The sequence below is a fragment of the Misgurnus anguillicaudatus genome, unplaced genomic scaffold (assembly GCF_027580225.2).
Source record: "Misgurnus anguillicaudatus unplaced genomic scaffold, ASM2758022v2 HiC_scaffold_32, whole genome shotgun sequence".
Taxonomy (NCBI): domain Eukaryota; kingdom Metazoa; phylum Chordata; class Actinopteri; order Cypriniformes; family Cobitidae; genus Misgurnus; species Misgurnus anguillicaudatus.
In genome coordinates, this window is record NW_027395282.1 from 4,536,009 (window position 1) to 4,549,888 (window position 13,880).

Below are 13,880 nucleotides of genomic sequence, written 5' to 3' on the forward strand. Positions count from 1 at the left end.
CACACGCACTCGCGTCTGTTTGGAGATAACTTTAGGCGCGAGTAAACAAGTAGATGTGATGTTTACAATCGCACATCTTATAATGATACCACAAAGCGCGTCAAATATGAGGTATTTGTGTGTGCGTTTGGACGTCGATCGCGTCTGTTTGATGAAGCACACACACTCGCGTCTGGAGATAACTTAAGTTACAGTCTGAGTAAACAAGTAGATGTCATGTCACCAACACTTGGATTAAAACTCAACACAGCACTGAATGGCTACAGAGACGGAGTCTCCATTGACTGGGGTTGACTAATGAATGAATATGGATGATCTCTGCTCTTCTCTTCAAAGGAGCGGGGCGTGGCTCATTATAGATAATGCAGGAACACGAGAAAGACGGTACATCTCCCTCTTCTAACACAGTTAACAACGAATTACAATATTTGTTTTCGATTTCACTAACATCTTCCAAAAGCAGACATTCCAAGCATTATGTAGATATGTATCTTTTGTTGATATGACAAGTATTCCTTAAGATACAGTTAATTTTTCTGACGTGTTTCTGAAAGGACTTCACTGAGGGAGAGAGAACAAAACACGCATCATGTTTATTTTCTTAATTTTGCGAAAAGCACAACATTCTGTTTTTATTGGGAGTGGACAGAAAAAAACTAGACACTTTAACGTTTTAAATGATGTATAAATCATATCTGTATGACCAAAATCAGCAGAGTTATCTAACTCTCTTTGCGGAGTGATTGAAAAATAAAGAGTTTGCGGCGCCCGCGCCACCGTCGACCCCAGAGTGTTAAATGTTAAGTGCGCTCTCAAAAAAGTCACTGGCCGCCAGTGTTTTTAAGGGAGTTGCACAATTATTGTGTCTTATAGCTTGGCCGATTAGAATACACTTATACAGCAATGAAAACAATCACTTTCTCTTTATCTGGAGAGTTTGTTTACGCACATCTCCTTCACGAAGTGCCCTTGAAAGAGAGCAAAAATGTAGTTTGAACATAACCTAGCTAGTATATTGCGCACATGGGCTTGGGTACTGGTAAGGAAACACTCTCTGGCTCACTACACATCGGGAGACTTGATGACATATTTCCAATCACGTGATTGGTCAAAGTACAATATGAAAAACACTTCTTAACCAATATAAATGGAATATGATCTTTTTCAAGTACAACATTTTTTGTCCCCATTAGTTAGATTTGGAAAATGATTCAGTGTCTAAAAGTATTTGTGAAAACTTTACTGTCTTTTTAATGCTTGTCAAGCATTAAGGGGATCGCACACCGGCCGCGCAGCTCAGTGCTGCGCCATTCTAAAAAAAATCGAACACATTGTTTTCTATGAGTATACGCACACCGGCGCTGCCAGGTGGCGCCTGTCGGCGCCGCCCAGCTGAGACTCAGGAAGTTGCTCAAATCCCTGTCGCGCCACACAGTGCCACTCACATAGTTTAACATTAAATAACATCATATTTGTCCCAAATCATTAACGATTAACAGTGGCTGCTAACGTATATTTTGCATTTTGAAGTAGATGCTATCTGACAAAGCTCGTGCTATTTAATGTGCACTTCCGGTTTACAATACCTCCGAGTTGTCCTAGACGCGACTCGACGCGGAGCTGCGCGGCCAGTATGCGATCCCCTTTAGTTTTTTTTTTTAAATCCATATTAACTCTTTTCCTGCCAGCATTTTTTTTTAAGTTGCCAGCCCCCGCATTTTTTATGATTTTATGAAGTTTAATGCCTTCCAGAAAAAGGTTTTTATTTCAATATATAAACATACAATATATCAAATGAAAGAACAGGCCCTCTGCTTTCAAACAAACAAAAAACATTTCATCTTTTTATCACCTCTCAAATATGTGTAGGTTTCTTCAAAAATACAAAATTGCATTTTTGTGAAGGACTTTTGATAAAGATCAGATTCAGAGCGATGATCAAAACAAACACGGAGTACTTACTGTTTAGCCTAAGGGTTTGCCTTCCGGGTTTTATAAGTTGGGTAAGAGCATTACCTGGTGGATAATAGCAGAAATACCGTAAAAACTCATAAATGGCAGGGAAGCGTTTTCTCTCAATTGACTCGTTAACTTATTAGCTTATTAGCTGACTTATTAGCACCATTAAAGAGTTGTAATCCTCATGCTAAGTGTCAACAAAGCAGTTAAGCTTGTGACAGAGTATTTCTGGGTCAAACTCATACCTCCTCTTTCTTACAAGTTTCAGAAAGTTTTTTTTCAAACATGGGCACCCCTTACGTACCATGGGTAGCCGTTACGTATCATATTGCCTTTATGGGTACTTCCCCTGAAAAAACACGCCCACACGTCAATCGGAGTAAGAGCAGGACAACGAGGATTCTCATTAAAATTGTTCCTTCGAGTAATAGTCACAGGCATCACTTCACACAACAGCTTTGTTTTATATCAACACTCAACAATGGCAAAAAAGAACAGTGTGTTTTTGGATGTAAGGAGAGGTAAGCCAGCATTATGGACACAATGGATATAGTTTGTTTATCCAGGGTAGCAGCGGAGTTTTGCGTGTGTGTTTGTTTAACGCTGGATTTCGTTGAAAAGCCCCAACCAGGTCATGAGTCGCAGGTGTTAATTAATTCTGCTTGTGTGTTATGTTGAATATGCATGAATAAACATGCAGTGTGCTTAAAAAAGAAGGGAAGCTGTGTGTGAGTGAAACTTCAGTTATTCTGAAGCGTGTAGGCTGGCAAACATAGAAGTGGGCGGGGACACAGAGCCAGGCCGAACCCTCTTAAAGGGGAAACACAAATCAGACTGTTTAAGTCTGAGAATGAAAAACCGGATGAAATAAGGTCATAAATTACTCAAATTTGTATATTTTGTCTGCAAAAAACTTTAATAATAATAATTATTTTACTTTATTAACAGTTTATGCCAAAAGCTTTTTTTAAGTGGAAATTGGTGTGCAATGTGTCGTAAATATTTTGTAATAATACTTCAGTTCCTCTTTTCGTCTGTTTATAGTAAGAAAAATCACACTTATCACAAATGTCATTTTCATGAATCATGAAATGTTTACATGTTTGCTACTAAGGAACTACTATAACATGTAATATACCTTTTTAATACAACTTTTATTTTGTAATGATGAATATTAATATTAGTCACGTGTTTGTAAACTGTCAGAAAATGGTTAAACAATGGCCCCTAGCTGTCACTGGAGCAGGTACAAACATGAATACAAAAGGTATACAATAATATACTGTACACCTGAGGTAATAATATAAACTCTTTAGGTGTAAACCTTTTGAAAGGGTACCACTAGGGACAATTTTTTGACAACTTATTGTCAGTTTTTTTTTTTTTTTTTTTTGCATAGGACAAATTAGACGTTTCCATTACTATTTTAGCATGAAATATATATTTTTTAATGTATGACTGATAACAGGCAATACATTAAGCAATATACAATACAAAAACAAATAAGGAAATATCTAATGCAATAGTTAGAGCTGTCCGCTCATAATCCCTTTAAATAACTCAGTTTCCTTTGGGGTCATCTTGGCAATGTCCTCAAAATCGAACATTTACCTCACCTCTGGTTTACTGTTGCTATGGTGTGACAAGCTTTTCTACCAATAAATGCCACATGAAACCTCTCTTGCCACCCTCTGGTCATTGAAACTACATATATACAAAAACACAGGCCTAGACATAAGACATGTTTGTTACAACATGGTGGACAGAAACAGTTGACAAAGCATGATTTAATTAAAGGGAAATTCCGCCTTGAAATGATCCTAGGGTTAATAACAAACGTGTACCGAGTTCGACCGTTCACTGGAGTTTGTTTTCATGCTAGTCTAACGTGACCAGTGTTATTGCTAAACGCAAATTAGCATGTTATGGTAGCCTTCGGGGCATCAGTGCATTAAAAACGAAATCGGTATGTCTATACTACTAATAATGCTCAAAATAACCCCACACTTACACTGTAGCACAATGAGGGTCTCTATATGTAAACCGAAGCATTGAGAACTTTGCAAGTGTACAGGCAGTTTATTAAAAAGAAACACTTATCGTTCACGTCTGGATCACATATCCATGCGGGCGCCATCTTGGGAAAACGAAACTCTCGCGTGAAACGTTGTTGCCCGGAACAGGTGTTGTGCTTTCACGCGAGAGTTCAGTTTTCCCAAGATGGCGCCCGCATGGATATGTGATCCAGACGTGAACGGTAAATGTTTCTTTTTAATAAACTGCCTGTACACTTGCAAAGTTCTCAATGCTTCGGTTTACATATAGAGACCCTCATTGTGCTACAGTGTAAGTGTGGGGTTATTTTGAGCATTATTAGTAGTATAGACAAAGCGATTTCGTTTTTAATGATGCCCCGAAGGCTACCATAACATGCTAATTTGCGTTTAGCAATAACACTGGTCACGTTAGACTAGCATGAAAACAAACTCCAGTGAACGGTCGAACTCGGTACACGTTTGTTATTAACCCTAGGATCATTTCAAGGCGGAATTTCCCTTTAAGGGTCATTTTAACTTCAAAGTGGAATAATGAACATCTTCAATTGATTCATATATAACAGTAGGGGTGCAAGATGTGGTCTTGTAAGGCTGCTTGAAATGAATACTTGAATAATGAATGATCTGCTCATCTGACTGAGTCTGGTGGGTAAAGTCAGAAACCGTATACAGAGGTGTGGAGTTGTCCAATGTTGATGAGTCTGGTTGGGATTTGGGCTGGAGAAACGGAGAAATAAAATATTAACGACAATAAACAATCTTCATTTATATAAGTATGGGCGTATATTCAAGTTACAATAGTTTTCTGACACATTTATCAACGTACGATTATTTGAAGGATAAGATTGGTGGGATACAAATGTTTTATGAATCACACATGAACCCTGTCATGATATTTGTGCACGGATTTGCGGTTGTTTTTATGTTAGACTGATAAATGAGGCACAATATTTGTTGTTATTGTTCTCACCTGTATAGCTGGATTTGTGTTGTCACATTTCTGAGATGATATATACTTTCTCCTCCTCCTCAGGAAAGTGTATAAAGGGTTCATATATAGCAGGGGAAAATATTTGAAATACAAGTTAATTTATTTATTCTGCTACTATATATTATTACAAAAATGCAATTACAGTACAGAATATATACAACATAAACTGCGAATTAATTAATGTTTATAATAGTTGTGAATGTGTTTGCGTGTACTTTTTTGTTTTAAAAGAGAAAAACAAATATTTTTTAAATAAGCAAATAATTTCATAAGCTCTAGTGCGTAAGGAGCGATGTACTAATATTTTCATAAAACGAATGCAATACTGAATAACTGTAATTGTTTAATGTTTTTATGATTTGCTCAAATAATTACAATGTGTTGAATGAGAAAGATGCTGCTGACTGTCAGACCGTGTGAGGCTTGATGTGTCGCCATAAAAACTCAAACAAATAGATTAAAAATTGTTGTTTAAAAAACTCACACCAGAGGGACAGTTGTGACATTTTAAACAATTGCTTGAAAGGTTAAAAACACAAATTCTTGGTCTATTCCAGGTACAAACACTCGACTGACTTTCCCATTTACTGGTATGTCTCTGTTGCGTATTGAAGACCAGTCACCCCTGAGCAACATCATAAAATTATTAAATACATGGCAGGTGTAGTAAATATTTACCATAACTGTTTTAATCATGTTTTATGCGCACTCCCACTACACTGTTTCTATCAGCTATTGAAATGGATGTCTCGCACAAAAAAGGGAAATACGTCGAAAATAAGGTGGATAGGACCATTCATGTATTGAAACTAAGGGTTTTAAAACTTGTAAAACTAAAGATAAACCTACACCAACTTAAAATGTGGAAAAAATAATGAAAGACTTTAACATTTACCTACAATAAAGGACTCCTATGACTGCAATAATGAGAAACACAGATAGTAACAATATGATGATTCGTGTTGCCATGCTTTTCTTTGGAACTTTACTCTGGACATCTGTGCATTTAAAAAAAAACAAAGAAATACCTTAGATTTTTTCTTTTTCAGAGATAGCAATGCAGCATCACAACTTAAACTTGCATGTATCATGTGTTACCTCTTAAAGTACATGAATACTGTTTCAGCTCCTTTTTGTTAACCGAGTCCAGGTACAGCTTGTTATATAGCTTGACTCCATCTGTTACCGGATGCCCGTTCTTGTACCAGAAGAACATAATGTTGCTATCCAGAGTGCATCTGGTTGAACAGCTTAATATCACTTTTTCTCCATCTATCACAGGGTCTGGGCTGCTTTTCACTTTTGTACCTGATAAGCACAAACCTATTACTTTACTAATGTGAACAACACGTGTCTACAGTGAAGTTTTTTGCTAGCTGACAGCAAAAAAATAATTTTAAGCAGTGGCTTAAAATGTACATAAAGTTGGTTATACTCAATATAATAAATATTCCATATTAAAGCATTATGACCCCCACAACCCCAATATTGTGACTCCACCCCCAGTGACAACAGTCTAGATCCAGTCCTGGTTTTTCATATGTCAGTGAAGCTACTGATACACAAATCATTATTATGAACCCATATAGTGAAACAGGTTACCTGTAACAGTGAGAATGACTCCAGGTGAACCAGAGTAAGAGTTTTTATTAGTGATGATCCTGAAACGATATTCACCAGCGTCCCTCTTCTTGACGTTTTTGATTCTCAGTGTGTTGTCCATATACTCCACACGACCAGCGAACTTAGGATCCTCACGCAGATCACTAAATTTCCCATGATGAAGGTAATGCCAGTATGTTTTCTCTACTGTATATCCAGTGGGATGTGAGTATGAAGAGTGAATATCTACTGTTGATCCCACTAAAGCACAAACTCTTCTAGAGGTGTAAGTCACACCCCAACAGCTTCTGTTAGAAAGACCTGAAAGAGTCACAAAGTGTATAAACACATAAGCTTAATAAAGCAGTAATACAATAGGAACATTTGTTTACACGCAAGTAAATGTCACACTTACACACAGGGGTAGAGGAGATTTCATTACTAAGAAAACAGGAGTAGGCAGCAGATGACACAGTCTCTAAGATTTTAGATTTATGTTCAATTAGATGTTGTCCATCTTTTTTCCAGTTGATATGTTTAGGTCTCGAGGTTAAAGTGCAGGAGGTATCACAGGTAAGTCGTACTCTCTGATTTTTCAGCTCTGTAGATTCCTGATGTATCTTTACCTGCAGCACTAAATAAAGTAAAACACTGAGAAACATTAAAGGTCCCATATTGTAAAAACTGAAATTTTGTGGCTTTTTTCAAGATAACTGAGGTCTACCATATATGTTTCAAAACAGTCATTTAAGAGTCTGCTTGAAGTAGCTGTGAGTTAAAATAGTTGTTTGCACTTCCGTAAAGTTGCTATGTCACCAAAACATAGTTACCACCTTCAGTCTCCACCCCGAGGACTGTCCACCGCTCAACGCCCCACCCCCTTTTTGCCAAACAAACCCCTAATATCACACCAGCAGAGTTTATTCCGGCAGGCGCTGTGAGTAGGACGGAGGTTTCCGGTGCATGTGGAGATACGTTCCCGTGTGGATTTGCAGACTTGGGCGAAATTGAGTCGGAGAATTGGGCTGGAGCAGCACAAAGATAAGTGTTTAATCATTCATCCTGCAATACTTGTCATTGATTCAACTGTGTATTGTAAAGAGATCTTGTCTGTGGAAGGACACCGGAAGCGGATCTAAGGAGAGAGATTAGTGACGGAAGAAAGTGGAGTAATGTGTGGAAATTGGGTTCGGGTGTAGAAAACATCGACAATGAAGAGGGAAGTATCAAGTAGTTAAAGGAACAGTGTGTAACATTGGAATTCGGCTTGCTGTTGTCTTACTGTGTACAAGATTGCTAATACTGCTATTCCAGCACCTCTCTGTTACCCGGTTAAGTGTGTCAACCACCCAGTTCGTTGGGAGATCCGTGGAAGTGTGGATACGGCTGAGAAAAGGAAGTAGGAGTTCAAGTGTCGTGGCCTTGACGCTGCATGTGGCTGTTCCCTGCCCCAGTTATTTGTCTATTCAGGACTCTGAGCTCAGCTCAATGTTGTGACCCTGACCCTAAATCACTGTAAGTGTGTGGAGTGCAGTGGGTGCTTTCTTTGAAGTGTATACACTTGGACAATTGTCGTGCTGTGCTGTTGTCAGTGTTGTCAGTGATCATCTAATAGGCTGAAGAAAGAGCCCTGTTGCAGAAGAACGGAGTGGTGGCATTGGGCGGCTGTATCTTAATTATACACAACTGAGATCTGTAACCTCCTTTCCCCGCCTGGTGGTGGCGCAACGACTGTTTCAGGTAAGGATTGGCTGTGAATACGGTGTTAATACTGAAAGAGGGAGAGTGTGTAATCGCTGTGTGGGCGAAGTGTACTTGCTGTCTTTTGTGTATAACTATACACTTGTTGAGTGCTTCCAGATGGTAGTCCATGTTTAAATCTCTGGTCCCGCTGCCTCGAGGAAAGGAACATTCGAAGCGGTTGGCCCCGCTCTGGCAGTACACTGCATTATACGACCCCTGTACTTCCATTTATCCACTTCTGTGATACTAACCGGTGGGTGTGTTCATGTAAATCCTGAAGCAGCTTCATTCTGTGTCTCTACTTGTCCCTTTCTGTTGGAAGCGAAGAGTTGCTATACCTCCCTATGTACGTTCACTGAAATATCATTACCACTGAAGGAAATCTGTGTGTATTCTGTTGTCAATCTGCAGGTCTGAGCCAAGGGCTCAGTGTCGTTGTGGGACTGTTCCGCCCTAGGCTGTAAAGCAAACACCTACGTGGTCATCGTAAGTCTGTCCGAGAGAGAAAGACTAGGAGTTCGCTGTGTGCATGTATATCCTCTCCAATCACCTGAGTTTTGAAGGGCTAAAGTCCTGTGCCTACGTCTATTCACCTGTCTGTAAGTCGAATCCACCCAAAGCTAAAAGCTACTTACCAGTGTACTCACCTGTATACCTCCCTTTACGCCCAAAGCTAAGAGCTACTTACCAGTGTACTCACCTGTATACCTCCCTGTATGCCCAAAGCTAAAAGCTACGTACCCGTGTACTCACCTGTATACCTTCCTGCACGCCCAAGGCCCCGTACCAATGTATTCACCTGTAAACCTCCTTGCACGCCCAAAGCTAAAAGCTATTTACCAGTGTACCCACCTATATACAGTGTTGGGAAAGTTCACTTTCTACATGAACTAGTTCAGTTCACAGTTCACAAATTTTAAAATGAACTAGTTCAGTTCATAGTTCATATTTCCAAATTCTGAACTAGTTCACAGTTCCAAAAATGAACTAATTTATAGTTCTTTTTCCCCATATTATTTTTTTTAAAATATTGCCATTATAGCCCATATAGAACCACAGACAGGAATTATTTTATCAGTTTTAACACTGAAGCTAAATGCATCAGATTTCATCTTCATATCCAACTTTAAACCCTTATCCAACCAGGGTTTACGAGCATTGACTGTCTTTTAATTTTTGTATTTGCTTGCACATACCTTGAAAGGCTAGCCGGGTGCTTCAAGGGGGTTTTCCGGGGCGAGAAGCGCTGCAAGGCGTTTCGTGTATGACAACTCGCAGGTATTGAACACCGCACGTGCATGCAGCCTGCTGGCAGTGTTGCCAGATTGGGTGTTTTTTCCGCTACACATTAAGGCCTGTTTACAGTGTGTTTTAGACGGGTTTTCGCCTGGAAGACTCTGTAGAAATCTGGCACCCTACTGAATGACGTTAAAGTGAGAGAACGTGCCATTCACAAGCCCCAGATTGAACGAGTTCCCCTTGCGTTCATCAGGCAGTAATACAGTACGTTCAGTTCGCGTTCGCCCAAAATATGATATAGTTCATGAACTTTCGTTCAATGAACTCGTTCAGGCACAACACTGCCTATATACCTCCCTGTATGCCCAAAGTTAAGAGCTACTTACCAGTGTACTCACCTGTATACCTCCCTGTATGCCCAAAGCTAAGAGCTACTTACCAGTGTACTCACCTGTATATCCCTCTGTACGCCTGAAGCTACTTACCAGTGTACTCATCTGGATAACTCCTGGTGTGCCGAAGCCGCAAGCCTAGTGTACTTACCTGTCTACTTACCAGTGTACTTACCTGTATCTATCCTTCTGAGCACAGGAAAAGAGGTTGGAACCATCCACTTGTCATCTACCTAGGAGGCATGGCGAGGGGAAGCAGGAAAGACTTACCTGTAGTTCACGTGGAGACAAAGAGAGAGAGAGAAAGTCCAGGAGACTTACCTGCAGACCACATGAAGAGTCAGAAGCGACTCAGATTACTGTTCCCTGAGTTCCAAAGAACTCGTTATTTTAGGCACCCTTCCCCTTTCCATGTATTTTAATTCAATAAACCTTGTTAAATTTTATATTCCTCTTGTCTGCTTGGTCATTGGGGCACTTTGGGACCTCCTCGAGGTGGAAACTGAGGGAGGAGCGTGACGCACAATAGGGGTGGTACGCTCTGACCTGTGACACTTACATGTGTTTTGTAACGTTAAAGTCTTTGGTAGCCACCGGTTTTGATAGAATATCTGTTGGAAATCAGACATTGTTTGTTTTCTTAAGTTACAGACACCGGCCCTGTTGTTTATTGAGTTAGACATGGTAAGGTTAAAATCTCTTAGGGCCCTGTCTTGCACCCAGCGCAATTGACTTTGTCAGTGACGCATGTATCATTCGTATTTTGCACCGGCGCACAGCGGGTTTTTCCCTCCACAGACACACATCGGCAAACTAGGGAATGAACTTGCGCTCCCTGGGCGGTTCAGCGCAAAAAAGGAGGCGTGTTCCGGCGCAAAACATCCCTGACGCTATTTTGCAGTTTCAAAAAACAATTGTGCCACTGACCAAAAAAAAACTAAGTCTAAAGTCAGGGGCAAATTGCGCGTGGTTCATTATGCTATTTTCAGGGCGCATGCTTGACCATAATGTATAGCGTGCACAACGCGCACACACTTTGGTTATCTAATCTACACAGATGCAACAGCTATTTTTGCAAATCATAAATTGTTACAATAAAAAATATTAGCACATGAGATTAGGGAAATCATTGTGGTGAGCATTGTGGTGATAGTTTTTATTTATTGTGTGGCTGCGTTAAAAAATTCTCATGCAAATAACGATTAAAATATTTTCATAAGTTTGTTGTGTGGCTGTATTACGTTTATTTTATGTAAATAATAATTAAAATGTTTTCATAAGAAACCTTCATGTATGTGAACTTGATTTGTAAGTGTACTTTGGGGTTGGATTGTTTGCGTTTCTTGGGTCCGATTTCAAAGCCCCCAAACCCTTCAACACTTTCAGCGGTGAGGGTGGATGCAGCGATGTCCTCTGCTGGCATCAGGTCATGTGTAGAGGCAGATCCACCTCCCGTTACACGGCGTGCCCGATTTATGCTGGCAAGCTTGGGATTCCCCTGTCTCCTGACATCATTGCCCTTGGCGCAACCTCCTGGGGATGCCAGCTGATGAGGCAATTGTGGTCATTTCCTCCCATGCCTGTTTAACCGACGCTGATTTGGACGGGTTTGTCCTATCCACATACAAAACAACTTCTCTGTCTCTGACTGCTCTTACAAGAACAACGATCTCCTCGGCTGTGAACCGCTCCTGGCGTGCGCCTGGTAAATCCATCATAATAATAGCAACCCGCCATGGAACTTGCGCCCTTGCGTTTAAAGGGAATGTTGGATGACGTTCTGATTGGTTTATTTGAAGTTACGCCCAAACCACACCTATGAATAATGATCCTACTTCAGACCAACCCCTTATTGATTTGCACCTGGCGCAAGAGTCATTTCTCCCACCGGGAAAATAGCAACAGTGCCCAAGATCCACCCACAAAGTCACTTGCGCTTTGCGCTTCACACTTGCATTTAAGATTGTTAAAATAGGGCCCTTAGTCTCTGTGTTTGTTGGTTTACTAACCTAACATTTAGTGTACAGAAACTAACACTTGCATGGGTAATGTTATTTCAACTGTGTATTTTACTCATATAACAACAGGCCTATCAGAAGAGAGGCTCATGAATATTACATATTAAAGGCCAAAACGACCTGTTCTTAGCAGAACCCCTAAAAGAGAAGCTGTTAATATATATATATATATATATATATATATATATATATATATATATATATATATATATATATATATATATATATATATAAATAGAGAGAGATATAAGAGCATATATATATTCTTAAGGACATCATAACCTAAAATATATCCCTAAAAAGCCTTGAAATATGGGACCTTTAACATTTACAAATAAAGATAATCTGAACAAAACTGATGGGAAGGTACATATACCTGTGACTGTTACATTGACTGTGACTGAGCTGAGATGTTTAACTCCATCCTTCATAATGATCATGAGCTGATATTCTCCACTGTCTCTCTCTCTCAGATCATATATTAAGAGTTGTGAGTAATCATCAGTGATCCACTGATCTACTCGTCCTGAGTAATCTGAATCTAAAGTCAAATCTTCAGGTTCATCTTTGTTTCTCCAGTTTGTTCTCTGTTTCTGACTGAACCAGAACACAGTTTTGATGTCAATGTCGGAGTAAAAACACTTCAATGACACACTGGCCTCCTTTAATGCACAAATGTTGTTGTGTTCACATTTCACTGTTAACTTTTATGGTAAGGTTAGATAGCCTAGAAGAAATAACTTCATTAAGACCAACATTTTCACAGACAAGATGGGTCACTTTATCAATGATCTATAGCCCTGTTCGGACGGGGTTAGTTTTATGGGGGTAGATGGTGTAATGTTATTTTATCACAGGACGTCTGTAATATTGATGTCAATTCGCATGGGATTAGAAATCCCAGTAAAACATTCAGAAGTGGGAGGGGTAACTGGATTACGCAGCACATTACCTTGCTTCCTGATACATGTGCAAACAACATGACACAGATGAGGAAAAACTTGAAACACTGAGTTTAATTTCAGTTTGGGGAGAACGTCAGTTTCAGAAACATTTCCGTGCCTCTGAGAACTAATTTTGACTTTTTTTAAAGTTTGTGTCGTGGTATTCAGGAACTGGCTTGCCACTGACTTGTTTTCTGCCTAGAATGCAATTAATGCTTCTTTAAGCGCTTTTATATTTAAAGTAACAGGAAATGACGAAATTTACATGTATATTTATAGCTGGTCTATTCGCACTGCATTCGTATTACCTGAGGTCTCTGGAACTTTTTACAGAAGGTAAAAGTCACCTAAATTTGTAGTGACATTGTCCATAATGATTACTGACATGGAGCATTCTGATGGGACTAAAATAACTGAGAAGCTCTAATAAAAATGGCTTTATCCCACCTCTCTATGTAAAACTAATCCCATTCAAATAGTACTTAAGTATCCAAGTATGTTCATGAGCAGTGTTTGGTGTAACTACTTACTAAGTAATTAGTTACTGTAATTTAATTGCTTTTCTTTTGAAAAAGTAAAGTAAGGCATTACTCTTATTTTTCTTGTAATCTAATTACAGTTACTTCTGATGTAACTAAATACTGTGTATGGACTCTAAAAAAATGTATGTTTAAGTATACAATTCTTACTATAACTGGTTAATTATTAGCATTAATATTAATGAGATGTTGGCTGTTTATTAATACTTAATTGTCAGGGCTTAAGACAAGGAACAAGAGAACCCAAGCGCAGGTGATATCGGGGAGTGAACATCAAACATTTATTAACTGAGACATGAAAACAAAAGCCCACGTGGGGGCAAAACTACATTCAACATGATCTTTTACAAACACTGACATGACATGATAAACTAGACTCTAATGAAAACATTTAAC

At 39.3% G+C, this 13,880-nt stretch overlaps 1 protein-coding gene across 1 annotated transcript; it reads right to left on the bottom strand.

Moving 5' to 3' along the window:
• Positions 1-4,498: 4,498 nt before the first annotated feature.
• Positions 4,499-8,580, bottom strand: LOC141363074 (uncharacterized). The gene is made up of 6 exons (XM_073865560.1): positions 8,451-8,580; positions 6,610-6,930; positions 6,106-6,315; positions 5,903-6,005; positions 4,987-5,044; positions 4,499-4,733 (listed from the first exon to the last, which is right to left on the bottom strand). Exons 1-6 carry the CDS (start codon positions 8,578-8,580, stop codon positions 4,524-4,526), a joined length of 1,032 nt encoding a protein of 343 aa, XP_073721661.1. The 3' UTR covers positions 4,499-4,523.
• Between the last annotated feature and the right edge of the window lie 5,300 nt (positions 8,581-13,880).